Source organism: Panicum hallii, chromosome 2 (genome assembly GCF_002211085.1).
Source record: "Panicum hallii strain FIL2 chromosome 2, PHallii_v3.1, whole genome shotgun sequence".
NCBI classification, from domain to species: Eukaryota; Viridiplantae; Streptophyta; class Magnoliopsida; order Poales; family Poaceae; genus Panicum; species Panicum hallii.
In genome coordinates, this window is record NC_038043.1 from 51,910,793 (window position 1) to 51,936,673 (window position 25,881).

The 25,881-nt window shown below is 51.5% G+C and overlaps 5 protein-coding genes across 5 annotated transcripts; 4 read left to right on the top strand and 1 right to left on the bottom strand.

The window, feature by feature from the left end:
- Window positions 1-1,531: 1,531 nt before the first annotated feature.
- Window positions 1,532-2,385, top strand: LOC112881263 (putative FBD-associated F-box protein At5g56690). The gene is made up of 2 exons (XM_025945939.1): window positions 1,532-2,292; window positions 2,337-2,385. Exons 1-2 carry the CDS (start codon window positions 1,532-1,534, stop codon window positions 2,383-2,385), a joined length of 810 nt encoding a protein of 269 aa, XP_025801724.1.
- A 4,600-nt stretch (window positions 2,386-6,985) lies between these two features.
- On the top strand, window positions 6,986-8,358 carry LOC112881264 (putative F-box/LRR-repeat protein At3g28410). Its single transcript, XM_025945940.1, has 2 exons — window positions 6,986-8,035; window positions 8,284-8,358. Exons 1-2 carry the CDS (start codon window positions 6,986-6,988, stop codon window positions 8,356-8,358), a joined length of 1,125 nt encoding a protein of 374 aa, XP_025801725.1.
- A 974-nt stretch (window positions 8,359-9,332) lies between these two features.
- Window positions 9,333-11,473, top strand: LOC112879844. Its single transcript, XM_025944259.1, has 2 exons — window positions 9,333-9,418; window positions 11,109-11,473. The coding sequence occupies exons 1-2, from the start codon at window positions 9,350-9,352 to the stop codon at window positions 11,403-11,405; spliced, it is 366 nt and encodes a 121-aa protein (XP_025800044.1). The 5' UTR covers window positions 9,333-9,349; the 3' UTR covers window positions 11,406-11,473.
- Window positions 11,474-12,744: 1,271 nt separating this feature from the next.
- LOC112881265 lies at window positions 12,745-23,346 on the bottom strand. Its single transcript, XM_025945941.1, has 10 exons — window positions 21,630-23,346; window positions 20,338-20,451; window positions 19,783-20,223; window positions 18,974-19,676; window positions 17,548-17,800; window positions 15,264-16,593; window positions 14,139-14,261; window positions 13,820-14,025; window positions 13,535-13,745; window positions 12,745-13,439 (listed from the first exon to the last, which is right to left on the bottom strand). The coding sequence occupies exons 1-10, from the start codon at window positions 22,969-22,971 to the stop codon at window positions 12,745-12,747; spliced, it is 5,418 nt and encodes a 1,805-aa protein (XP_025801726.1). The 5' UTR covers window positions 22,972-23,346.
- LOC112879843 (SKP1-like protein 1) lies at window positions 17,394-18,209 on the top strand. Its single transcript, XM_025944258.1, has one exon. The coding sequence runs from the start codon at window positions 17,567-17,569 to the stop codon at window positions 18,041-18,043; it is 477 nt and encodes a 158-aa protein (XP_025800043.1). The 5' UTR covers window positions 17,394-17,566; the 3' UTR covers window positions 18,044-18,209.
- Window positions 23,347-25,881: the final 2,535 nt, after the last annotated feature.

Consider the following 25,881-nt stretch of genomic DNA (forward strand, 5'->3'; position numbering starts at 1 on the left):
AAAAGTACCTTAATGGAAAAACCTTTGATGACTGGTTATGTTTTATTTTGTAGGGCGTAAAAGAATACCGTAGTTTTTTGAAGGATATAAATAATGTTGCCAAGTGCGAGGTTTTGTAAGTGACATTCATTGGGGAAGAGCATGCCTTTAGGCCAACAATGCTGCATCTTCTCAAGAAATGCACACGCATAAGAAAGCTTGAGGTGTTTTTGGGCTCCAGTGAGGACGAGGTACGTACGTTCATTAATTCCAATTAATGAATTTTCCATTTTGGTTTAGTATAATTATCTTCTAGAAGCATTGAAAAATGATGCAAAAACCTACACTTGTTCATAAATTAGAGGATTTTTACGGTGTCCATGATTACCGACCTAATGGTTAAAAGTTAAAAAAGAAGCTATTACAAGAAACCTAAATTGTTACATGAAACCAAAAATTTGTGGGCAAGGAACTGGTTGCGAAATTGATTGAATCTAAAGTTTATTTTTCATGTTTATACTTTCCACTAATAGTGCATTTTTTTTATTGCAGAGTCTTTCTTGTCCATTGCTTTGCCCTTGTCGCTTGCAAGAGAGTTTTATAGCTGATAGCATCAATTTAGGTTCACTTGAAGAGGTAGAGATCCACTTCGACGAATCATATGAGCTACTATACTTAATCGAGCTGCTATCCAAAAAAGCATTGATCCTCAAAAAGATTATCATCAGTTACGAGTCATCCAATGACCCTCTACTAATCAAGGAAGTGTGCAAGAAGGTCCGCAGCATGTGTCATCCAGATATCAAAGTAGAATTCACTTGAAGACTTGAAGTGCTAGATATCCACTTCTTCCAAGGATCATATATATGAACTACTAGGCTTAATCGAGCTGCTATCGCAAAAGGCACTAATCCTTTTAAAGATTATCATCCGTGAGAGTCATCCGGCGCATCTCTACTAAGCAAGAGAGATTGTGCGAGAAGGTCCGCTGCATGCCTCTGGGGCTCTGTTTAACCCCCTATAGACAAAATGTGCTTGTGGAAGAAAGCTTGGGTGTTTTAGATATTCCAAGGTTTTATTTAGTTGTTCCACAACTTGTTTTTAGAGCAATGTGTGTTTAATAACTATATAAGAGCATCCTTCTATTCATTCGCGAAAAAAGAGAGCATCCTTCTATTTGATGTCCGTGAATTCCGTCTCTCTCTAATGAGTTGTTGGGTTCTCTTGTAGCTCGCGCGGCTTCGGATCTTTTTGTATTCTGTGCAACAGCTCTCCTGCCAGTTTGTTTAAAAAAAGAATTCCATCTTTAGGAGATGATAATGTTGCATACTTGGTGCATGTACACAGTACACTACGTATGTACTCATGAATTAATATGTGTGATTAAAAATCAAATGTGGTACCAATACGTTACGTTGGGGGCAAGCACGTCCAAGTGCACAGTGTACGCAAAGCTATCGTCAGAGCATCTTCGAGAGACTCTTTCTATGTTTACGAAAAGAGATTTTGGCCGCGGATCGGGCCGCGATCCATCCACCGCGCACAGACCATCATGGCCGCGGATCAGGCCGGCGACAGGGCGGACCGCATCAGCGGCCACCCCGACGACCTCCTCGACGGCATCCTCGTCCACCTCCACTGCACCGCCGAGGCCGCCCGCACCAGCGTCCTCTCCCGCCGCTGGCGCCGCGTCTGGACCACCCTCCCCGAGCTCTACTTCTGCGACATCCACGAGCCGGCGGAGCCCGCGGTCCGGGCGCAGGACCGCGTCGACGCCGCCCTGGACGCGCACGCCGCGGCGGCGACGGTCAGCCGCCTCGAGCTCAAGATGCCGTACTCGTCCAGCCACGTCGCCCCGGAGCGCGTCTCTTCCTGGCTGCGGTTCGCCTCGCGGCGCCTGGCGGGCGAACTCCGCCTCTCGCTGCCGTGCGGGCACGGGGACGACGGCGTGAAGGTTGAGCCCGAGCAGCGGCACGTCGCGCTCCCCGTATGCGCCGGGGCTACGGCCATCTCGTTCCACCACGTGATGAGCCACACCCTGAGGTTCCCGCCGCCGCCTGCCGGCGGCACGTTCGCGGCGCTGGCCACCCTGAGAATACGGCTGGCTCTGGTGAACGGGCCCGAGCTGGAAGTCGTCCTGTCCTCCGCCTGCCCGCGCTTGAAGAGGCTCGTCCTGGTGGAGATCTTCCTCCGGGATGAAGCTCGAGGCCTCTCCGAACGGTCCGAATCGCTGGAGAAGCTCCACGTCATCATGAGCTTCATGACCCGAGGCCGGCTCGAGGTGGTCGCCCCAGAGCTGCAGACGGTGTCGCTGTTGGTGGCCTGGGACGTTCGCATCGCTGCCCCAAAGCTTGCAGAGCTCAATTGGTTCAAGTTTCGCTACGACCCTGCCCGCCAACGGTTTGAGGAGGCGGGACGCCATCTTCGGCGGCTTTGGGTCGTGACAGAGCCTTCCTGTGCAGCGGCACTCATGGAGCGGTTCAGCAAAGTCGACGAGCTGATCCTTTTTGTCGAAATTCCAAAGGTGTGTGCCGACGCATTAATCTAGCAATAGCAAGTGCTAGCTGCACACATGCGAAATCAAATCCCCTTTTTCTTTTCTTTTCTTTTTTAAAAAAGGTAATGCTTTTTACGGTTTGGTTCTCTTGCAGACAGTAAAAGACTACGAGAGACATGTAATGGGCGTAAGTACATTTTCCATGTGTCAGATTTTTACAGTATATTTCAGAGCCGGAAGCCGTGCCTTTACGCCAACAATGCTTCATATTCTCAAGAAATGTCGTGGTATAAGGAAGCTTGTGGTGTATTTCAGCATTCCTACGGTATGCACATTATTTATTTATTTATTTTCAGATAATACGCTGTTCTGCAAGTTTCTTTTTTTATGACAACAATGCTTTTACAAATAAGCAGCACCAAAACAAAAACTGGTACAGACCTATAGAGTTACCATCAATTAAGTACTGTAGAAGTTTCTTTCCTTGTGTATGCTAATATTTCATTTTTCTTATTTCCAGAAATATTCATTGCGTGATGACCACTTGGCGGAGAGATGTGAAGTTGAGGCCATTGCTATTAATGCACTTAAAGAGCTACACAGCATATGTAGTCCGAATCTCATACTAGTTGAATTCAACGTATTTTCGAATAGGAAAGAGTGGGAGCGTATGAATGTTTAAAGCTAGCAAAACTGGAATATTATGTTGCTCTAATATTTTTATCTGCACATGATCTTTTGTGTATTTTTTCGAATAATATCTTTTGTGTATTTTGCTACGACGACGTTCATCAATTCATACGTCTCCTTGATGTGATCTTTTATCTTGGTCACTTGTGGATACGAAGGTTACCCTCTGAAATAGTGTATGAGAACAGACATAGAGTAGTGTTTGATGTCATTACATTAATAGCAAAGAGAATTGTATGCACACTCGGCGCTAGATCCGAGATAATCCTGCCATACACCAGATTTATATATGGAAGTGTGACACATATAAATAAAATTGCCAAGTCCAAGGTCTTGGTGGTGAAGCATGCATGGCTTTAAGCCAATAATGCTGTATATTCTCAGGAATTGTGCTGGCATGAGAAAGCTTGTGGTCGTGGCGCAACGTAGTTTGCCCTGTAGTATGGTAAGCGTGCTCTAATGAATTCACTTTCTTTGTTCTGGTTACATCTACAATGAGTTAGACCCGTTTATATCTCTCGTATTTGGATATCAAATAGTGGAAGTAAATATAGACTAATTACTGAGCTAATTACACATGTAAGGGCTAACTGATGGTTAGAACCAATTTTTACCTATTTCTAAAGCACGTAATGTTTCCACCTTAATTTTTTGCATGTAATATTTCCACTTTAATTTTTTGATTGGTCCAACTTCTATTATTGATACGTGGGTCTCCATCCACGACTCGATCACGTAGATCCCTACAAACGCACGGTCAACTATATCTATTTTTATTTCTATTTCTCCTAATTCTAAAGCACGGAAGAAATCCTTCACATGTTCTGCCTTGTCAAGGTTTCGTCCGTCATAGAATCTCAAAATCTCCGTCTCCCAGGGAAGCAGGCGGTGTGGGGGGCCTAATCCGTTCCTCCAAAAACAGAGGAATCAACACACACACGGCAACGATCCATTTCCGATGCAGACTCAGCTACGGTCGCAATGTGCGTATAAATCTATATCGCGGCCTTCTTTTTTACAATACAATGCAAACAACGAAAGGTAACAAAAGGTTCAAGCATAGGCAGGGAGAGGAACGAAGGAGCCACCATGGGCTTGGAAGCAGGGGAGCGGAACGAAGGAGCCACCATGGGCTGCAAGCAGTAGCGTGGACGAGGAAGGATGCTGAGGCCAAGGACGAGCAGCAACCGTACGGTGCCTGTTTCTTCTTACGTACGTTGACTTCATCCCGGCGGGGACGCCAGTCTTGCTCCGTTTTGCGACGAGGCTGGAGGAGCACAGGAGTCAGCGGCTCCGCGCCGGCCCTCTCGCTCGATTGCCCTCTCGGTCTCTCTTGGTCTCTCCCAATCTCCTAGATGCGGTAGTTCTGATACTGACGGGAGGGGAAAAAAGTACCGCAGGTCCAAGCAAAAAGGATATTTCTACTGTACAAGAAACGTCAAAGATCAGGGCTGAAAAAGCGCGGTAGGGCCTATGATTTTGGACCTTTCCTACTCCCCTGGATGGATTTTCTAGATAACGTTATTATAGTATTTGATTTAACATAGCATTTGCTTACTCATAATATGACCCGCCAGTAGCTGTATTTCTTGCAGATGGTCTTTTAGAACAATATTAGGACTACATTGAAAGATCTATGGAGCACGAGCAGCACAAGTAATATCGATTAACTATTGTGTATAAATATTTATCCTATATAATACTACATAACTAATGCATATTGTATTTTTTAAACCAGGAATGACATGGAGATGGCTTCTTCAAACCAATACGAGAAACACACTCCATTGAAAGACCTATGCAGCGCCACCAACACAAGTAGTATTAATCAGCTATTGTCTATGCACAAATGTTCATCCCATCTCATACTATGCAACTAAATGCAAATTGTATTATTTTTAGATGGTGACAACATTCAAAATAACAGTTGGCCCACGACATCCGGTAACCAGCTACCACTCATGGATCCTAAAGAACGTAAGAGGCAGTGAGAAAGGGACCGATATGCACAACCATCTAACCAACAAAAGGATGAATTACTAAAAAAATATCGTGAAGCTCGTCAGCGAAAGAAAGTTATGCAAAGAGATATGGAGTAGGTAAATTTTTGCAAGGAGAACTACAATGCAAATCCGAGCAAATTGAAGCAAGACGTTAGACATGCAAATGCTAGGACACATTGTGCAAATCTAACACCCAAGCAGAGACAAGCAATACGTGATCGTCAGAGATTGCTCTATGCAAAGATGACATCTGAGCAAAACAAGCAGAGAGAAACCGTGAAAAAGCACGTCGTGAGACAACATGTAACGCTCCGAGTAAGAATTCTATCACCATGATAAACCCTTTGTACAACTCATCAGTTTCAGATTAAATGGTACTTCTAGAAAATATGTTCATTTTTTGACATTCTAAAGTATGAAGGTACGTACGGACATAACTTTGCAAAAAATTATCTGACCCGTATCTCTTTGCATAACTTTGTTTCCTCCCTCTATCTAATTATCGTGAGCCCGTTGCACCGTACTTTTTACAATTTGATCCCTTTTCTGAAAAAATTCACATTTGAATCCATGAACGACGTAAACTCAACTTTGGACCCCGGGGGTCGGTTTAGCTCGGCGCCGAGGTGTCTGCCCTCTATCGGCGCCAACTCAGCTGCCTCGTGCAACAGGGAGCAGACACCTCGGCGCCATGAGTTATGGCGTCGAGACGTTTTAGCTCGGCGTCGTGACTCATGGCGCCGACCCTAGGATCCAAAGATGAGTTTATGTCGTCCAGAGATCCAAATGTGAAATTTTTCAAAAAAGGTCAAAAATGCAAAAAAAATCGGCGTGCAACGCACAGGTATATTTGCTAGTATGTATATATCATATACTTATATAATCTTTGTCCGTAACAAGGCACAAGTATATTGCCTAATTAGCCTTTGATTATCCCATGTTTATCCCACTTCTATATAGGGCTAAACTTTAACTCTCATGTTTTATTTAGCCCATCCGATCCAAATGGGGTATAGAGTCTTTTTATCGAACCAAGAGCTATCTTCCATAATCCATACGGTAGTTCAGACATGTCAAACTTCTAGGGATAATTTAATATTGTTGCATATCAAATATGCATTTCTCCCCCAAACAACAGAGTGAAATCACTGTCCAGTCCTCGTGAGCTGGGGCTCATGAGGCTTCGTAGCGTGAAGTACTTCTCATAATGTTAAAATTTTAGATACCGATCCAGTCAATGATGAACTTTTTTATTTAGGATAAACCCAGATGGTCTTATATTTGTGGCTGGAGGAAGTTTTTTTTTCTGTATATTGATTGGCACAAAGTTGAGCAACAAAGATGCTAAAATGATTTGTTTATATTTTGCAATGTATATTTGAGCGATCTCCATTGATTTACGTTTTGCATATTTTCCTCGGAAAAAAGCCTAGCTGTACTTACGTTGTGTCACTAACTCATTGTACTACAATCTACAAATGCTCACTAATATCATTATTATTAACGCTCTAGGCCTCAAAGATGGAAGGGAACTGGCCGGAAAGCCCCCACTCAATCAGCCAGGCCCAACCATCCCTGAAACCGATGCAACAGTTTTCCCAAACGGCGGCACTCGGGCTTCGAGCTCTCGGAACCGGAGTCAAAGGCCGAAGGCCCATTTGGTTTAGCTGCCGCGTCGTCGGTGCCCGCAGATTCCTCCCCCACGACACGTTCAGAGCAAGGCGCAAAACCTAATAATACTCGCCGCAGCCGTCAAATCGAAACTGCCCACCACTCCTCACGCCACTCACCACCAGCGCGGCGCGAGGCGGCGGGCATGGCCGCCGAAGCGGGAGACGACGGCCTCCGGCGCCTCCCTCCCGGGCCCGGGCCCGGGCCGGACCGCATCAGCGCCCTCCCGGACGAGCTGATACAGGCGATCCTCGCCTGGCTCCCGTCCACCGCGGCCGCCGCGCGCACCAGCGCCGTCTCCCGTCGCTGGCGCCACGTCTGGACCGGCGTCCCGGCGCTCTCCTTCCACGTGGAGCAGAAGCCCCTGCGCGAGTATTCGTCGACCGACGCCGCCCTCGACGCCGCCCTCGACGCATACTCCGACTCCGCGGCGCTGAGCCGCCTCACCATCGACGTGGACGGCCCATCGCCCGCGCCCCGCATCGCCCCCTGGCTGCGCTTCGCGTCGCTGCGCCTCGCCGGCGAGCTCCGCCTCACTCTGAAAGGCGGCGCCCCCAAACAGCCGGTCATGATGGGCCCGCTCGTGCACCACCCGATCGCCATGGGCCCGTTCGTGCATCAGCCGGTCCTGCTGGCGATCGGCGACCTCATGCAGCAGCTCGAGCTGCCGGCCTGCGAGAGGGCGACGCGCATCGATCTCGCCGGGATCAACTTCGCGCTCCGCCTGCCCCCCGCCGGCGCTTTCGCGGCCCTGCGCATCCTGAGGATCAGCGTCACCGATCTGGTGCGGGGCGACGTCGGCCACCTCGTGTCCACGCAGTGCCCGCGCCTGCGGGACCTCGAGCTGTGCGGCGTGACTCTCGAGGCCGCCAACCTCTCCATCAGCTCCGCCTCTCTCGAGAGACTCGTGCTCAGGCGTGTCAGCATCAAGAACGAAGGGCGGATCGATGTCGCTGCCCCGAGTATGTACTACCTGGCTTTGGACAACTGCGGCGGCAGATCTGTCGCAGTCACCATCGCCACCGCCATGCTGGCCGAGCTGATTTGGAACCATGCCTACGACCCTAGACTCCATAAACTCGAGGGGGCTGATCGCCAAATCTACAGGCTGGTAGCTACCTACGGGTCCAACGCGGCCCTGTTCAGACGGTTTGATGCCGTCGATGAGCTGTGCCTCCGCTTGTCCATGCTATCGGTAAGTTTACAATTTCCCCCCCTGTGTTTTAAATGTTGAGTAAATCAGCAGCTAGAGCGTGTTTGTAAAGTTGAATTATAAATTGTGATTCGAATCCTCAGAACTTAGTTATATGTTTAGTTTTTTAAGACGAGCTTTGCTATTTATGTCTGACAATTTTTAGCCCTTCAATTTGCTTTGATATTTGTGTGTTACTTCTGTGATCTTTGATGGACTGTGTTAATTACTGGGTTTTAATATGTGTCTAGGACCAGTTAGCTGTAAACGAACCTAGGATAGAATGGCATAAGTGCTTTTTTGTTAATTTGTTTGTACTTGGTTAGCATTGATGCGTTGTTGTATGAGCAGTTCATCTCAGTGTCCCCTGCTAAGATATCGTATGGACATGAATACATATATGCTTACTTTGTGTTTTACATTTTATATTAGTTGTAAGTTAGTCTAATTATTATGTTATAGCAGTTTATATAGTATGTACATACGTTTCAAGTACTTGTAAAGTTTGTTGTATTCACAGTCAAAATTCAATCAGCAAATCTGCATTCTTTAAATAAAATTGTTGTTCTTCATAATCGTGCAGTAAAATTTTGCATCGATGTATGGAATTTTGTCCATTTAATCAATTTTCAATGCATGAGGTAACTTGCTATTTTGAATTGAAATTGTGTTGCCTTATTTATAAATTATGAATTTGTTTTGTTGTTACCTTTTTTTGTTTTTGCTTTGTGTCACATATAAAATTGCTTTGCCTTGTTTATAATCTCATATGATATGTAACTGCATCATAGTTGGATGGTAAAATCTATGTAATATGATTTGGATGGTAAAATCTATAAAATTGATTTTTGTTAGTCTGCAGTTTGTATGTTTTTTGTTTTATTTTATTCCAAAAGACAACTATGTGATGTTTTAGTTCCACTGGGAAGCTAGTGCGCCTGTTTGTAATTGTTTTCTTAGTGCTTTGGGGTGTTTTTACATGTTCACTCAATTTGCTGACCTTTTTTCTGCTAACACGTTTTGCTTGCGAGTAAAAAAAATTCTGTCAATTATGACATTTCACTCTGACAAATTTTGGTGTTAAAACATGTCAATTTATGACTAGAGTAGCCCTTCAAAAATTGACAATGGAAACTTTGCTTGGCCTTATCTTGAATCTATCGGAGCACAATAGCTTTAATTGTGTAATCACTTTTAACATGTCCCTTGCAGAAGCCAGCTGAATGCAAGAAGTTTGTCCGAGAGATGGACAAGCTTCCCAAAACCAAGGTTTTGGAAGTGAAAGGGTTATCAACAAAACAACATTTCGAACCAGTTATGTTGCATCTCTTAAGGAAGCATAACAGGCTAGTAAAGATTAAGGTCGACCTTTTCCCAGCAAACTTGGTGAGTCCTAATCAATTCTCTCATTATCTAAGGTGACTATTACCTCTGATCCCCATATACTATTGAGAAAGCATATAGATTAACGACATAAGATTGATGCTGCTAGGTTTATCATGAAAAATATTTTAATTATATAAGTATGTCTTCGGATGGAGGGTTCAAGAAGTTAGGATGACTTCGCTCCAGATCGTCCCGCGTTTGGATGGAATTTTACGTGGGTTGGGATGGATCCGGAGGAGAATATTCTGCCCAGATGCCCAGATACGGGTTGGATCGATCCCTTCAAAATTCAAAATAAGGACAAACTGAACCCACTTCGTCCTCCGTCAGCTCTGTCTCCCTCCGTGTGTCCCGAGGCAAGCGGGGAGGATGGACGACGCGAGCGCGGGCCGGCGACGGCGCCAGCAACGGGGCGGGCGGAAGCCAGCGCGGCGAGCGGCGAGCCGGCATGGGGGATCGACGAGCGGGGGCACAGGCCGCGCGGGCTAGCGGCACCAAGGCAGCCAGGGGGCGAGTGGCCGGCGCGGCGCGGCGCCGACGGGCAGGCGAGCTGGTGCGGTGAGCGGCCGGCGAGCGGGGGCGCGGCTCCGTGCGGGCGGGCGGCGGGCGGCCGGCAAGCGGGGGGCGCGGCGGCGGGCGGTCAGGCGGCTGGCGGGCGGCGGCCGGCGCAGCGCTGCGCCGGGGCGGCCGGCGGAGCGCAGAAGGGCGACGCGTGAGCCGCGAGCAGCAGCCGATGCGGAGGCGGACGAGCAGCGGAGGAAGTAGATAGGATTAAGGGAAAAAGAGAATGGCAAGTGGGTCCCGCGACTGACTAATAGGTCCCATTGATAACAGTTGCTAACGATGTGATGATAACGTCCATCTCATCCCTCCTAACCCTCCAACTAAATAAAAAAATTAGGATAAATCCGACAACCTCAACCAAATACCGAGATGGGTTCAACCAATCAAAAAATAGGGATGAACCCAACCCATTCCACTTGATCCTTAAGCTAAACATATGCTAAGACTCTATCTGTTCATAAGAATATATTTATATTGCTACTTAAAGTATAAAAAATTGATAGGGGCTATGGGAAGATATTAAATATCCCACCTGAACAAATGTGAGGAACCAGAATTTGAACCTTGATCTGCTAATTCTTCCCAAAAACACTAGCCAGGTGCACTAAGACAGCTTCTCTGCTACACAAAGTATCATATTTGGAATCGTGCCACTGTCCTAATGGATTTATATTAGGGAGCAAAGGAAGTAAAAATTTAGTCAATGAGCATTTATTGCACACCACCGGCAAGCTCAAGTCGGGCTAGGTTAAAGCTTAGGATTTTAGTGGAATACTGCAATCCGACAAGGAAAATGCTCGCAACAACTTTTCATATAGGTTACCATTGTTTTGCAAAGAATTTGAGTTTGCCTAGGTTGTCATAGCCAAAGTTTCCCTCAAATTAGTGGTAAGCAGAAAACAATTTAATTAGCCCCTCATTCTATCTCATCTGGCTAATAATTATCACATGTCAGCTACCTACTTTCAAATAGAAAAAAAGGGACGAAGACTACCAATAATTAAAAGCTTCAAACGTAATGGATGCTGTGTCACAATATGAAAGTAAAAAAAGTTACGTACAAATCAGCACTAGTGCAGAACTGTATACAGAACAGGTAAGTTAACGCCCATTTTTTTCTTGTCAGAAGGAAATAAATTACTGCCTACGACATGGCTGTACCTGTGTTCCGCCAGTGAGCTGGACTACCGACGACGTCGTGCTGGATTCACTCGAGGAGGTGGAGATCAGTAGCTTCACCGGAGCCGTGGAGGAGGTCGAGCTCCTGAAGCTGCTATTCGGGTGCAACATCAAGATCAGGAGGCTGGCCATTCACACAGCGTCGGGCGTTTCCTTGAGCCAGGAGATGCAGAAGCGTATCTGGGGACTGGCGCGCCCGCACTGCATCTCCCTCGAGTTTGAAACGACGCAGTTCAGCAGATAGGCAAAAGGGATCGGAGAGCAAAGGGACGACAATAATAATGCTCGCATTTTATTCTGTGAATTCGGCGCTTCATGACATTATGTATCGGAGTGTATGCTGCTCTTGTCGGCTCAAGAATGGAGCTTAAACTTTGTTCCCCCAAACGGGTCTGAACTATTCTGATATTTTTGTTGGCTTTCCATGTCGATCAGATCATGTTGCTGTCATACTAAATTTTTTAGACATGCCATAATCTTGGGGCCCCATGAAACTTCCAAGGCAAAGCCCTTTATCGGCTATGGATCGCATCAGCGGCCTCCCCGACGAGCTCCTGCACGACATCCTCCTCCGCCTCGACTCAGCTCGCACCGTCGCGCGCACCAGCGCTCTCTCCCGCCGCTGGCGCCACGTCTGGGCCGCGCTGCCCGACCTCGACTTCGACAGAGACGACGGAGACGACGCGCCGCAGCCGCCGGCCTTGTTCCTGGTCTGCGTCGACGGCGCCGTCCGCGCCTACAGCCTACTGCGCCCCGGCCATCAGGCGACTCGATATCTCCCTGCCTCTCAGCTGCCGCGCCATCCCGGCCCGCCGCGTCGCCTCGCAGCGCCTGGTGCGGACGCTTCGTCTCGATGCGCCTTGGTTACGCACGCCTTATACTTGTCGAAAGCAGGCGCTCGTGCTCCCCACCTGTGATAGAGCGCAAGATATCACGCTCTCTATTGGACACAGATGGCGGCTCCAGCTCCAGATCCGGCCGGCCGGTGTGTTCATGGCTCTGACAAACCTGACGATACACAGGGCCACCATGCAAGGCCACATGCTGGAAACCCTAGTGTGCTCGAAATGCCCGCGCCTGAGCTACCTGAGTCTCATCCTCACGTACGTTGGTTGCTGAGTCTGACGTCTCCCTACGTTCCGACTCGCTCAGAAGTCAGACCCTGTTTTTCTGCGTGGTCGACACCCGTGACCCGCCGGGTGGAGATCGTTGCCCCTAGGATGGAAACTGTCTCTGTCTGGGTCTCAGTCTGACGACTCTGAGCCTCGGATCTCTGCCCCAATAATCTTTGCCGAGCTAGTTTGCTGGGACGGTGACGCCATGGACTCCCGCCTCCAGTTTGCTGATTCTAGCCGTCACCTCCGGGTGCTTGAGGTCAGCCGTCAGCGAGAAACCGCAGCACAGCCTATGCCACCCAGCCCAACACTAGCTACCAGGCATACGAGAGGCGGGCCCAATGACATGTTCTCCTTACATATTCGTACAAATCGCTAGTTTCACAGGGCACGAAATCCTCCAACTCCCTCTCAAAAAAGAAAACGAAATCCTACAACTGCTCGGCTCAGGGCTAACGCCACGTGGCGTCACCGGCCTTCGACGATGGTCACGGTGACGTCGTTGACGGTGCAGGTGGACGACCACTCGCCGTCGGTGGACGTGGACCCCCGGTCGCTGCAGAACCCCGGGTGCCTCGGCTGCGGCAGCACCGCGCCCGGGTTGCCCAGCGCCAGGAACACCTCCGCCATGTGCGGCCGGTCGTCGGGCCGCTCCTGCACGCACAGCAGCGCCACCTGCACGCACCGCCGCACCTCCGATCCCCTGTACGCGCCGGCGCCGGCCACCGCCTCGTCCAGCAGCGCCACCGGGCTGCCCTCCCTCCACAGCCTCCACGCCTGGTTGAGGAGGCTCGCCTGCTCGCCGCTGCTGTACACGCCCCGGTTCTTCCGGCCGCTGACAACCTCCAGGACCAGCACGCCGAAGCTAAACACGTCGGACTTCACCGAGAAGACGCCGTCCATCGCGTACTCCGGGGACATGTACCCGTATGTCCCGACGACTTTCCTGGTGCGCGAATCGGTGTCGTCGCCGAAGATCCTGGCCACGCCGAAGTCGGAGATCTTGGGGTTCATGTCCTTGTCCAGGAGGATGTTGCCGGCCTTGAGGTCCCGGTGGATCACCTTGTACCGGGAGTCCTGGTGCAGGTACAGGAGCCCCCGTGCGATGCCCAGGATAATGTCGAACCGCTTCGACCAGTTCAGCTGCGCTGATCGACCCTTGTCTGCTCAAGCACACATCCCATTTGTTTAGACAATGCAAAATCAGCATTATTAAATGTCGAAGCTTATTACCAAAATGGAGTTAAGTGTTGGGTACCAAAGATAAAGTTGTCGAGGCTCTTGTTCTCCATGTACTCGTACACCAGGATCCTCTCCTCTCCATGGATGCAGCAGCCCAGGAGCCTGACGAGGTTCACATGCTGCAGCTTGGCGATGAGCATGACCTCGTTCTTGAACTCGTCCAAGCCCTGCGTCGAGTACTTGGACAGCCGCTTCACCGCCACCGTCTGCCCTCCTTCCAGTTCCCCCTGATTCGTTTCACATGAATTTTACTTCAAATCAAACTATCTTTTATCGTATAATGAAGGTTAATTTGTCTTACCTTGTAGACGGCGCCAAAGCCGCCTTCTCCAAGCTTGTTCCATGTGGCAAAATTGTTCGTGGAGAAAGCTATGGTTGCCATGTCAAACAGCGTGACGTTAAGGTCTTTGTTCTGACCGGATTCATCTTCCAGCTTCCTGTCTTGGACCGGAGTAAGTGGGATACTGGAGCCAAACGAGTTGAACCTCTGCGTGCTCTGAAACCTCCCTGGATAGCACAAGGAAAATTTTCATTTCATACGCCGGGGTTAGCGCATGGATTTGCAGAAACAACTGCCTATATTTCTCCTGTCAGAAATGGGAGAGACTTGGGGCTCACACCTCTGTTTCTGAAAAGCTTGTTCCAGATGAAGAATCCGCCGAACCCGAAGAGGACAAGGACCAATAAGCTTACAAAAACGACGACTACTATGTTCTTCTTCCTGGAACCGTCTCCATTGGAAGCTGTCGGCATCATCATGGAAAAGGTTAGTAAAGGCATATTGAATTGAGTGTACTGTGTGAAATTTGTGCACCAGCTACTACCACTAAAATGATTGACTATATGTTGTTGCTTTGAAGAAAGAAACCCGAAACTCAATAGCTTCTTTGGATCACTAATGGTTGCAAGTATGTAACATGATATTTTCCTTCTGTTTGGTTTGAATTTGCATGTGATTCAGGAGACCAAACTTGTGCAGTTGGTAAGTACAAGAAAACAACCCTGGTGGTGATCTCTGTATTTTTAGTTGTACCGAAAATGTTTTAAACCTTCGGTATTTTGGAGTAAACAAATGAAGTTTGATTATCAAACATAATGGAAACTTGGTCCTTTCCTATCTAGGTTGGTCCAGGCTACAGTGCTACAGAATTGTATCTTGCTGAGCACTAAAAGGTCTGTTCAAGTTCAGCCAAACATCATGGTCAGTAACATAAATAATGAAAAGGATAATCTACGTGAAAGATCAATTTTGAAATCGAAAGCAACTAGCGCTAGCCCTCGTTAACCTTAGGTGCTACTTGTTCCTGAAAGCAACATTTGCTAACAAAAAGGTCCGGCCAATCTTGATTTTGGTAGGGGAATGGTCAATTCAGGCTTAAAGATGCGCTTATCTGAATTTTAAACTCATGCCTCATGGTACAAAAGCAATAGAATAGCAGACAGAAAGCTTACGGGCCATGGTTAATCCAAGAATATATCTAAATTCTTTTCTAGAAGAACACAAACCATCTTGCTCCTAGTTCCTAAGAATATCTACTAGGACTGAAAAGTCGAAATGGTTCTGTTCTCAAGGAGATTTCATATGCTTTACGCTACTTCCTTGCTGTCTAGATTACTGAGTTTTAGGAAAGAAATTCCTTCTTGATAACCTCAGCCAACACAAGTATTTCAAAATCAATTCTTTATTCTTCAAAACTATGATGCCAACACATGGAATTGAACGAGATGTGTAAGGAGATTCATACGCAGATCGGACGCCGCAAGACGGACGTACAGATCCTCGCCACCGTAAGCGAAATGTCTGATGTCTATCAGCAGCGAGCTCCAGATGATGCAGCCGCTGTCACCTCCCTTGATGCTGGATGCAGAGTAGGCCAGGCAAGAGCAGTTGGCCAGGCATCTCTGCCTGCACTGGTCGACGGTGATGGTCGTGTCCTCCGTCGCGTTCGTCGTGTCCGGCAGCTTCACCCCGCGCAGCGACAGGAACCCGTCGCCGGTGCAGTTGAGCGGCGTCATGCGCCGGCAGCCGGCGGAGCTGTCCCTGAGCGCCCAGTCCCGCGGCGACGCCGGCGTGAACCCGTGCACGCAGCCGCAGGCCGGCGAGCCGCTGCTGGTGTCGCAGACGCCGAAGGCGCCGCACTGCGCGTAGCGGTCGCACTGGTCACGCGGCAGCGACCAGTAGAGGGTCCACGCCTGGCCGCCCGGCGGCCACACGTAGCGCTGCACGCTGGACTGGTTGAGCACGAACCGCGACACGACGCCACCGCCGTCCACCAGGAACGTGTAGTACACGTCGCTGGCGTTGGCGACGAACTCGAACCGGAAGTTGCTGTTGTTGGGCTCCATCTCCGGCTCGCCGCTGAACTGCAGCCCGTTCCACGGCCCGTTCCGGTACACCGGCGCCTCGCCGCCGTACCGTATGAACCCCTCGGGCACGCCGCGGATGTCGATCCCGAACGTGTAGTCGCCCGGCGACGGGTCGCCGGGGCTCCGCCACGTCGTCAGGTGCCGGTCGAGCCCGGTGGTCATGTCCCACCCGAGCTTCATGCCCGGGAGCAGGGTGTCGGACGGGTGGTCGAAGCTCTGCCACAGGACGGCGGCCCCCGCGCCGCCGTCGTCCCGGAGCACGAAGTTGCCGCTGTCCAGCAGCTGGGCCACCGGCGCGCCGGTGGCGTTCGCATTCGATGGCGCCGACGACCAGAACACACGCCCTGACTGATCAGCGAGCACCAGGCTGCCGGTGGCGTTGAGGCCCAGACTCGCCGTGGTACCATTGATCGGCGCATCCCGGTTGGCGACCCAGACGACGGTCTGGGGAGCGATGCCTCTGTACCAGATGCCCAGGAACCTCGCCATCGAGCCCGCCGGGGTGAAGAAGCCCAGTACGAAGACCCCGCCCGCGGAAACAAGCGTCTCGTCGTCGGCGAGGGATGAGTTGGCGGCGATGGTGTCATCGGCCGCGGAGGCAGGAGGGGAGGAGAAGAGAGTAACGAGCAGGGGAAGAGAAAGCAACAGAGCTAATGGCGGCCGCCCGCCCGCAGCCATGGCTCTGTTCGGCGCAGGCCGGAACTCGCACTGACGCGCTCACTGCTCAATCCCTCCGGGAACAGCTATGACGGGCTGCAATTTTTACTCGCCGGCACTGCAAATTTTACCGGATGCTCGTGCAAATTCTTCGAACCCTGTCACGGTCTCACCTCACCAAACTTCCCCCCGTGCGAAACGTTCGTGCATCCGCTTTTGCTTGTCGACTTGCGAGCGAGGATTCTGAAGTCAGAAGCCAAGCTTGACCGCGGCGGCGGTTGGTTTGGTTTAACAGGGGAGTACCACTGCTGCGGTGGCTCGGCTCGGTCCAGCCCAGCTTCATCTGGGACCGCAAAGTGGGTGGTGATGGTGATGTTCTGAGACATTCCTACGCAGGAGTAGAAATGCGTTCATTCTTCTCCGTTTCTTCCCCGGCGGCGACCTCGCCGAAGCAGAGTCTCCTCCTCTTCTTTTTCATTTCCTGGTGCTAGTAGAAGGCATCACGCCATCTTGCCGCAGAAGTTTTTCATTTCAGCTAGCGGTGAAATTGAACTGCCAAGTATTACACAAGATGTCTGCCCAATACGGCAACCACCCACCAGCGTCAGCCTCCAACGCTACCCATACGGACGAGCCTACTCTGCAGTTCTGGGCGGGCTTCTCCATCCCCCATCCACGGCCGAACCTTCTTGATGTTGGAGTGGGTCGTGTGTGGCCCAGTTGAACAGGCCCAAAACCAGGCCGAGAGACCGTTACGGGCTCGATCTCCTGGGCAATTGCATGTCGTTCCGGGCTTGCTTCCAATTTCGAGTCGGCGCGGATAGAACTCTCTTTCCGTTGCAATTCGACGCCGCTCGGTGATCCTCCGAGACTCCCGCAGACCAACGCGCAGATCACCTCTTCGCCTATCACCAAACGCTCCAAACCAATCTCGCCATCGAGAGAGCACTTCCGGCGAGGGCGGCGAAGCGAGCGAGGAGCAACTCGGCGTGGTCGTCGTAGCACCGTAGCAAGCAGCTGCGCGATGGCATCGGCGGGTTCCGGCGACGAGAAGGCGGCCACGGTCACCCTCATCAGCTCCGACAACGAGCACTTCGAGGTGCCGGAGGCGGTGGCGACCCTGTCCCAGACCATCCGCCACATGATCGAGGACGGCTGCACCGACGGCGGCGTCCCGCTCCCCAACGTCACCGGCCGGATCCTCGCCAAGGTCCTCGAGTACTGCAACAAGCACGCCGCCGCGTCGGACAAGGACGAGCTGGAGAAGTTCGACAAGGCGTTCGTCGATATCGACGACCAGGCCACGCTGTTCGACCTCGTGATGGCCGCCAACTACCTCGACATCAGGGGGATGCTGGACCTCACCTGCCAGACGATCGCCGACATGATCAAGGGCAAGTCGGTGGAGGAGATCAGGGAGACGTTCAACATCAAGAACGACTTCACACCGGAGGAGGAGGCGGAGATCCGCAGGGAGAATCAGTGGGCCTTCGACGATTAGAGGAGGCCGCCGCTCCGGGCGCTGTGGATGCGCGACCTTTTGCAACTATGCTAAGTTCAGAGTCCGTTTAGTCCATCAGATTGCTTCTTTAAAATAGTTATTATTATAATTTTTCCTTAATGTACAAGGTCTAATAAGGGATTAATTAATATTAGTCGTAATTCAGTTACCCTCAGAGATCTTTCTTTGTTCTCCGATCTGTTGTTATGTTCTCGTTTCTTGGCGTGGTTTTCGGAGAGGTTGAGCTTTTTCTTTTTACAAATCAATGAATCCGCGTTTCCTCTCTAAACAATAAAACCGTCCGCTGGACTCGCAATACCTCTCTAATATAGCTTGAAATTTAGTTGCTCAAGCATAGTGATCCAATAAGTATGAAATTTTTACTACAATATAAGAATATAATGATTAGCCCATGATAAAAATTTCGCCATAATTGGACTACGAAAACTATAGCTATGAATTAATTATACAAAAGTATATATCTAAAAGTACAACAAAATCTTTTTACTAAATTATATCATATCATATCATGTGTTCACTGCATAAATAGTCCAACAAAATTAAATTTTCCATTTTATAATTTTTTATGATTTACTATGATTTTAAAAAATTCAGCCAAAATAAATAAAAGAAAAGGAGAAAAACCACTCAGGGAGGTCATTACTTCCGGTACTGCGAGTCCGAGAAGTTCATACGGATGGTTTCGTTGTCTAGGAAGGAAATACGAATTGTTCCAAAGTTTAAGGGGGTGAAAAAGACTTTTCATAGACAATGCGGGCCTTGGCCCAGTCTTGGCGCTTCTCTGTGTGTCGTTTCGGCTGGCCCTCAAAACGTACAGCCCATGTAGCCTACAACCAATTGAGCCGCAGCCCATGAGTCCGTCCAATTCCCTGCGGACCCTGCCCTGCAACTGCAACGATCCTGCCTCGCTACCTCCCTTGTAGCATGCTGATGGTGAGGTCGCAGGCGGAGTAGGACTCGTCGGCCTTGTCCCGGAGCAGCCCGTCCCTGTCCGACGACGTGCACTGCAGCGTGAACGTCGGCGGCTTGGGCATCGGCAGCACGGAGCTGTCGCTCCCCAGCGCCATCACCACGTAGGGGATGTCCGGCCGGTCGCACGCGTGGTCCTGCACGCACAGCAGCGCCATGTGCACGCACCGCAGCGCCGCCGCGCCTCCGCCCGCCGCCAGCACCGACGGGTCGACCAGCTGCTCCCCCTTGCCGGCGTTCCACAGCTGCCACGCGTAGCCGACGATGTTGATGGAGCCCTCCATGTGGTGGAAGCTGCTGTTCTTCTGCCCCGACACGATCTCCAGGATCAGGATGCCGAAGCTGTACACGTCCGACCGCACCGAGAAGAGCCCCTCCATCGCGTACTCCGGCGACATGTACCCCAGCGTGCCCACCACGCGGTTCGTGTTCACCTGGTTCTGGTCGCCGCCGAAGATGCGCGCCATGCCGAAGTCGGAGATCTTGGGGTTCATGTCGCGGTCCAGCAGGATGTTGCTGGCCTTGAGGTCCCGGTGCACCACGCGCAGCCGCGAGTCCCGGTGGAGGTAGAGCAGGCCCCTGGCGATGCCCTCGATGATGTGGAACCGCGTCTTCCAGTCCAGCAGACCTCGCCTCGCCGGATCTGCAGAGATCACCCGTCAGAACCAACCCACACTGTCAGTCTCTGCAAATTGTTATGACTAGAAACTGTTGTGCTGCGAGAAAGGTAGGTAGGCAATGGATCGTACCGAAGAGGAAGGCGTCGAGGCTCTTGTTGGGCATGTACTCGTACACCAGGATCTTCTCCTCCCCCTGGATGCAGCAACCCAGTAACTTGACAAGGTTGCGGTGCTGCAGCTTGGCGATCAGGATCACCTCGTTCTTGAACTCCTCCATCCCCTGCCCTGAGCTCCGGGACAACCTCTTCACCGCGACCTCTTCGCCGCCGGGGAGCCTGCCCTTGTAGACATGACCGAAGCCTCCCTCCCCGAGCTTGTTGGCGTTGCTAAAGTCGTCGGTGGCCGCCGCTACCACGTCCAAGGGGAACAGCGGCAGCTCGCACTTCTTGCCGCCATCTGCCTCCTCTTGATCAGGCTGCTTCGGCCCGGAGAAATCATGTCGTGCTTCCCTCACAGGAAGCAACGATGGGAGCCTCGTCTTCTCCCTACTACCAGCAATGCCAAGCTTCTCTGCACAAGATGAACACGCTCGGCATGAGCAATGAGCTCAAAGTGAAATTGACTGGAAAATCCATTGTGCAGCTGACTTCTTAAAACTGTCTCAGATATGAAGTTTTGCCTCACCTTTGATTCTTCTCCTGCATTTCCACAGCAGAAGGACGCATCCTGCCAAAACAACCACAACAACGATAACCACAACGACCACCGTCGTCCATCGCCTCGTCTTGGAGCCCGTATCTGTGCAGAGAGAAGCATCAGGAAGTGTTGTCAGCAACGTGCAAGTCTCATTTACAGAATTACAGCAGGTATTTTTTCTACAGTTAAACGAAGCAATTCAGGATGCCACAGCTCAAGAAAAGCAGTTCAGGAATCGGTCAAGCTGTCGAAGATTTGTTTTCTGAACATGCATTCAGACCAGGTGATACAAAAATATATGCATGGTCAGCCAGACATGCTGACCAAACAAGGTCAAACACATTACACATGTGGTGTTTCACATGTTCCCTGTGTGCTGAACAGCTGATTGGAATATAATATAGGTGAACCTAACTACCGACCTCGGCTTCATCCAAAAGCTCAATAAGCAATGCTAGGTCCTTTTCTTGGAGCAGCCAGACGGCATTGTCTTTTCCCCAATCTCGAATATTCTAGTTGATGGAGAACTTTTAAGACGCGTCGTTGTCAAAGCATATCTTTAAGACCCACAAGCGATCATTAACAATATATTGTTCGGTTTAGACAAGTCAACGTCTGAAACAAGTGGTGCTAGATTTTTAGATTAAAGTTGAAATAGACCAACATTTACTGATGATTTAATCAGCCTTTAGTTACGCATCGTCGAAAAATGACAGGTAATAAATCACTAGAAATGGTGTGACACCAGCATCTGAAAATAAAGCATACATGGACCTCAACCAGATGATTCTGGCCATGCAATTTCTTCAGAAAATGAGCAGGATAAGCACTGGTTTTTCTAAAGGTGAAACGGTCGTCAGGGTTTTCACCTTTCAGAAATCGCTGTTCACCAGTCCAAGTTTGCAACCATCTTGTACACGCCTACTTGGGTGAAGGTGAATTTTACCTCGTGGACTAGAGAAGGCGCCACCCAATGAGACTGAGGCTCCCAATGCAACTACTTCACACGGATTTCTACTGTTCACTGCTACTTTTCCTATGAACACAGCTAGAATCGCATTCCTAGAAGAAGACCTAACTGCCATGCATTATTCTTTCTCAAATCCAGTGGTTTGACATTTAGCTCAGCCAATTTGTCAGTTCTTGCAATAACCAACGAACAAAGAATTTAACAATGTTTTCCCAGCAGATAATAAAGGAATTCCTTTATTTTGCAAGAATTTTCAATGAAAACCATGCATGAAGTGAGCGAATTAAGCAAAAGATCATGGTTTTCTTACCTAGTATGGATTTAGGGACCTTGACGTGCAGCTCGTAGCCTTCTCCATCTGGGAACTGGTAGATGTCCACCAGGTCCTGGCCCCAGGTGAGGCAGCTGGTGCCAATACTGTAGCTGTAGGCGCCGCAGGAGCAGTTGCCCAGGCACGATTGCCTGCACGCGTCCGCGTCGCCCACCGTCGTCTGCCAGGCGGCGGAGTTGGGCAGCTTCATCCCCGGGAGGTCGGCGAACCCGTCGCCGCCGCTCACGTTCGTCTCGCAGGTCAGCGGGGCGCTCCTCACGCAGCCCTGCGTCCAGTTCCCGCTGCCGTACTCCGCCGGATCCCTCGGCTCGAAACCTTTCAGGCAGGTGCAGACGGGCTGGCCGTTGTCGCCGGCGGCGCACGCGGCGTTGGCGCCGCACGTGTTGTACTGCTGGCACCGCGTGGTCGGCTGCGACCAGACTGTCTCCCACTCGCCGGTGCCGAGGAGCATGAAGCACGTCTCGGTGCCGTCGGGGTTGAGCTTGAACCGGTACTCGGAGGTGTTGTACGGGTTGAAGACGTAGGAGATGAGCCCGTTACTCTGCGACGGGTCGCCGTTGAGCTTGAAGCCGTAGATGTAGAGCGAGCGCCAGGGCACGCCGACGAAGTTGGTGTTGGCCCACTGCCCCGACCGCCAGTAGGTTAAGTTGTTCTCGCCGCCCGGGGACCGCCGCCAGATGTAGAGCTGCGCGGAGCCGAGCGGGTCCTGGCCGAGAGTGAAGTCGCCGGTGGCCGGGTCCCCGGGGCTCCGCCACGACGTGAACAGCGTCCGGCTGACAGCCCCGTTGCGCCGGTCGAGGGTGATGCTCATCCCGGGGAGGAAGGTGTCCCCCGGGTGGTCGAAGCTCTGCCAAACCAGCACCGGCTGCCCGCCGTCGCCGCCGCCGGCCGTCAGCTTGAGATTCCCGTCGTCGGAGATGGCGAGGGTGACGTTCCCCAGCGTCGAGGACGTGTTGGTGCTCCAGGCGACGCGGTCGCCCTCCAGCACCCGCAGGTCGCCGGACGCCGTGACGGCCGCCGAGTACGCCGCCGCCGCGCTCACGGGCGCGTCGCGGTTGGCCACCCACGGCACGGTCTGTTCCGCGGCCTGCGCGTACATGACGCCCAGGTACCGCCGCGACGGGTCGCCCCCCGCCGGCGCGAAGAAGGCCAGCGCGAAGGTGCCGCCGGGCGACACGAGCCGGTCGCCCGCGCCCAGCGACTGGCCCTGCGACAGCGCCGCCGCCGCATCGGCACGGGCACCGTCCTGCGCGGCGACATAGAGGAAGAAGAGGAGGAGCGAGGCGAGCAGCGGTGACGTGGCGGTACTGGCATGGGCCATCAAAGGCGCGCAGGTGTCGGGTTTAGCTTAGCTTCCTTGGGTCGTGCATAGAGATGGGAGAAGAGAAGCAGGATCAAATGGCGGGAGAGTGTCTCGCGGCGGGCGTATATCATGTAGGCGCGCCGGCGCGCGCGCGAGCCGCGTGGACGAGCGAATTGAGGCGCATGGTTTTGAACGGGCTGATAGATTAGTCGACTGACTAAGCACTTGGTTGGCTCGTTGGGATCGCCATCGCCATGGCGCGACGAGGGGTAAAGTGGTCTGGAAACGAAGGAGCTGCGAAGGCCGGGGTTCACACCGCAAAAGGTAGAGTAAGACTGCGCGCGTGCCAGAGATAAACCAGCAGCATCTGACGTAGTTCGACCAGTAAACAAACCGATCTGGTAATTGACAGGTTTTAGTCCTACCATCCATCATCCGAAGAGATTATTTAGGTTTCCTGTGTACCTTTTGTTGATTGTCAAGTCGCTGACCTTTGCCAGCAGCCGCCGTCCGTCCGCCGGCGCCACGAGGCAGCCATGCACCTCGTTTAATCGTTTTGTGAACGAAGCTCACTAGTTTTGCCCTTGTGGCAAAAGAAGAGGCGCCGTTTTACTGACAAAAAAGAGCCGACGTGTCTCTGATCTCCTAGCTTGGGATGGCGCGGCCGATCTAGCCTGGTCTGGCTGACGACGGGGCACGAGCCGAGAGGTAAGGTCGATCATGCTCTTCGTCACGTCCGGCTGAGATCGTCCACTGGGCCTTGTACTTAGATCCTGCGAGCCGGCTACGATCCTATCAGATGCAGCGAAGAATTCTGCATCTCAAGAAAAGGTACACGGCGGCAGAGAATGCTCATTTGATTCTCCGGTCTCGTCGTATTGGTCAAACAGGATTCTTGCAAGCCTCTCGAAAATTTACCCAAATCTCTCCGTTTCCTCTAGAAGCGTTAGATCGATGAACTAACAACGGTCGTTTCCTGCGAGTCAAAAGCACACGAGGGACCGGACCCTTGGGAACGACGACCCGGCCATGGCTGCGACGACACAGCAGCACCGGGACTGTCCAGAGATGTCACACCAACATGGCGAAACGAAACCGCCGTGTTCGTGTTTCTAATGAGTTTTCCATGGTGAAGAGAGGCAGATAGCACAGGCAGTCGGGGACCAGTGGAGCTGCCACTTGGGGTTGGGGCGGAAGCGTCAAGAGGAGCGCGTCGGGCAGCCACAGCCAGCGGCGGTCGCCGATCGAGAAAAGGTCACGGGGCGGGCACGTGCTCCCGGCGGGGATTCGATAGTCGATACCACTCGGCGCTTCCGTCCCGTCGGGTCGGTCGCCGTTGCAGCGTTCCGGCATCGGGTCCGCGCGCGATGCCTTGCTTTCTCGGAGTTGGACGGGGCGGCGGCGGGGAGCAGTGGATGCGGATCTGGACGCCCGCGGCTTGCGATCGACGGGCGGCGAGGAGAAGCTTCTGCCGCGACCCATTTAGAAATGGGCAGCACGTACAGGAGCTGGTGAGATTCGTTCGTTCTCCCTCGTCGAAAAGAAATCCAACTGCTGAGCTACTGCCGGCTGGTATGTTCCTGCTGTGTGTCCTGTGGATCTGTGCTTCGATCTGTTCTGTTGTGCTGGCCGGTTAACGCGCGACGCAACTGCTGCCGTTGCCTCCGGGTCCGGCGACTATTCTTTTTCCCGTACCGGCACGCTGACCGCCGGCGCCGGGGAGCTGCCAAGTGGCACCTAGCCTGGAGGTCGCCGATGCCGCGTGAGCTAGTCCGACTTGTGCCACACACGCTGCTTCCTACTTGCCGTTTCATTAGGTGGCGCGTCGGGACGCGGATCTGGCCTGGTGGTGGCTTATTTTGGGAATTTATTTTCTGTTTTCCAAGGGAAAAGGGACGTTTAAATTTGGTCGGGGGGCGAATAATTACTCGTTTTCATCCATCCATGATGTGACAGTGATGGTTGGATTGTTATCTACTTGCGCGCATGTGTCCGTCGTCATCTATCAGCTCAGTTCTTCCGTTCCCACCATTTTCTGCTTTGGAGTTTGGATCTATCAAGATTCCGGTAGATCAAAATCGTAGAGCCTGATGAGGACGGAGGAGCACCAAGGTTTCTTGTGCACAACGTTTTGCGACGACGACGCGACCGCTCAACTGGCGGCCGCTAGCTGCTTGCCTGGCCGCTGGCCCTTCCACGTGCCGACCGGCCGGATGGAGAAGGCGACGGCGAGTCGGCGGTCGAGCACGGCGAGAAATGGTTAAAAACCGGTCGAAACACGGCTACTGCTGTTGGGCTGTTGGCCGTTGGCCGGTGCCGGAAGATGCCAAGCGGCTGGCGACTTGACTCTGGGGTCGCCGATGGCGCGTGGCCCTGGACAGCCGCCTCAGATGCGTTCCGCCACTTATTAACTTGGAGCATCAAGACTTCAAAAACAACCAGTTCTGCATTACTTATTTGAGACGAGCTTCATGTCTTTCTATTCATGTTTAAGATAGAGACGTCCATTGCACACGCGTTGTGCAGCTCACGTAGCGCAGAATCATTGGGGGGGGGGGGGGGGGGGGGTGTTCGAACTTCTAGCAAACCTACATTTTCGAAACTCAGAAAAAATATTTGAATCTGGTATTTAAGCCGAGGTTCATGTGTTTATTCATTTTTTTAGATGGATTTGTCAGTTCGACTTAGGTCCGAATTTGTCAGTTTGAGGAGTTATTGGACGGGCGTAGTCACTGATTTTAGGCCCGAAAAATTTGGGCTTGGGTCGGTTCAGCCCAGCCCGCAAAATGCTCACATTAGTTTGAATCGCTCTTATGATCTGCAGATAGTTTAACGGTCTGAATCGGCCCACTTGCCCTCTTCAATCCTGTATCAGGATCTGCTAGGGTCAAACAAACTTCCTTTTTGCAGGTTATGTTCACAATCTGT

Excerpts from the sequence above, each read along its gene's own strand:
- LOC112881263 (XM_025945939.1), top strand. The coding sequence starts at position 1,532 with ATGGCCGCGGATCAGGCCGGCGACAGGGCGGACCGCATCAGCGGCCAC. Across the intron at positions 2,293-2,336 it reads GAGCTGCAGACGGTGTCGCT|AGCTCAATTGGTTCAAGTTT; the intron begins GTTGGTGGCCTG and ends CAAAGCTTGCAG.
- LOC112881264 (XM_025945940.1), top strand. The coding sequence starts at position 6,986 with ATGGCCGCCGAAGCGGGAGACGACGGCCTCCGGCGCCTCCCTCCCGGG. Across the intron at positions 8,036-8,283 it reads TCCGCTTGTCCATGCTATCG|GACCAGTTAGCTGTAAACGA; the intron begins GTAAGTTTACAA and ends ATATGTGTCTAG.
- LOC112879844 (XM_025944259.1), top strand. The coding sequence starts at position 9,350 with ATGTTGCATCTCTTAAGGAAGCATAACAGGCTAGTAAAGATTAAGGTC. Across the intron at positions 9,419-11,108 it reads ACCTTTTCCCAGCAAACTTG|AAGGAAATAAATTACTGCCT; the intron begins GTGAGTCCTAAT and ends TTTTCTTGTCAG.
- LOC112879843 (XM_025944258.1), top strand. The coding sequence starts at position 17,567 with ATGGCATCGGCGGGTTCCGGCGACGAGAAGGCGGCCACGGTCACCCTC.
- LOC112881265 (XM_025945941.1), bottom strand. The coding sequence starts at position 22,971 with ATGGCCCATGCCAGTACCGCCACGTCACCGCTGCTCGCCTCGCTCCTC. Across the intron at positions 19,677-19,782 it reads CCTCGACGCCTTCCTCTTCG|ATCCGGCGAGGCGAGGTCTG; the intron begins GTACGATCCATT and ends TGATCTCTGCAG. Across the intron at positions 13,746-13,819 it reads GCTTTGGCGCCGTCTACAAG|GGGGAACTGGAAGGAGGGCA; the intron begins GTAAGACAAATT and ends GAAACGAATCAG.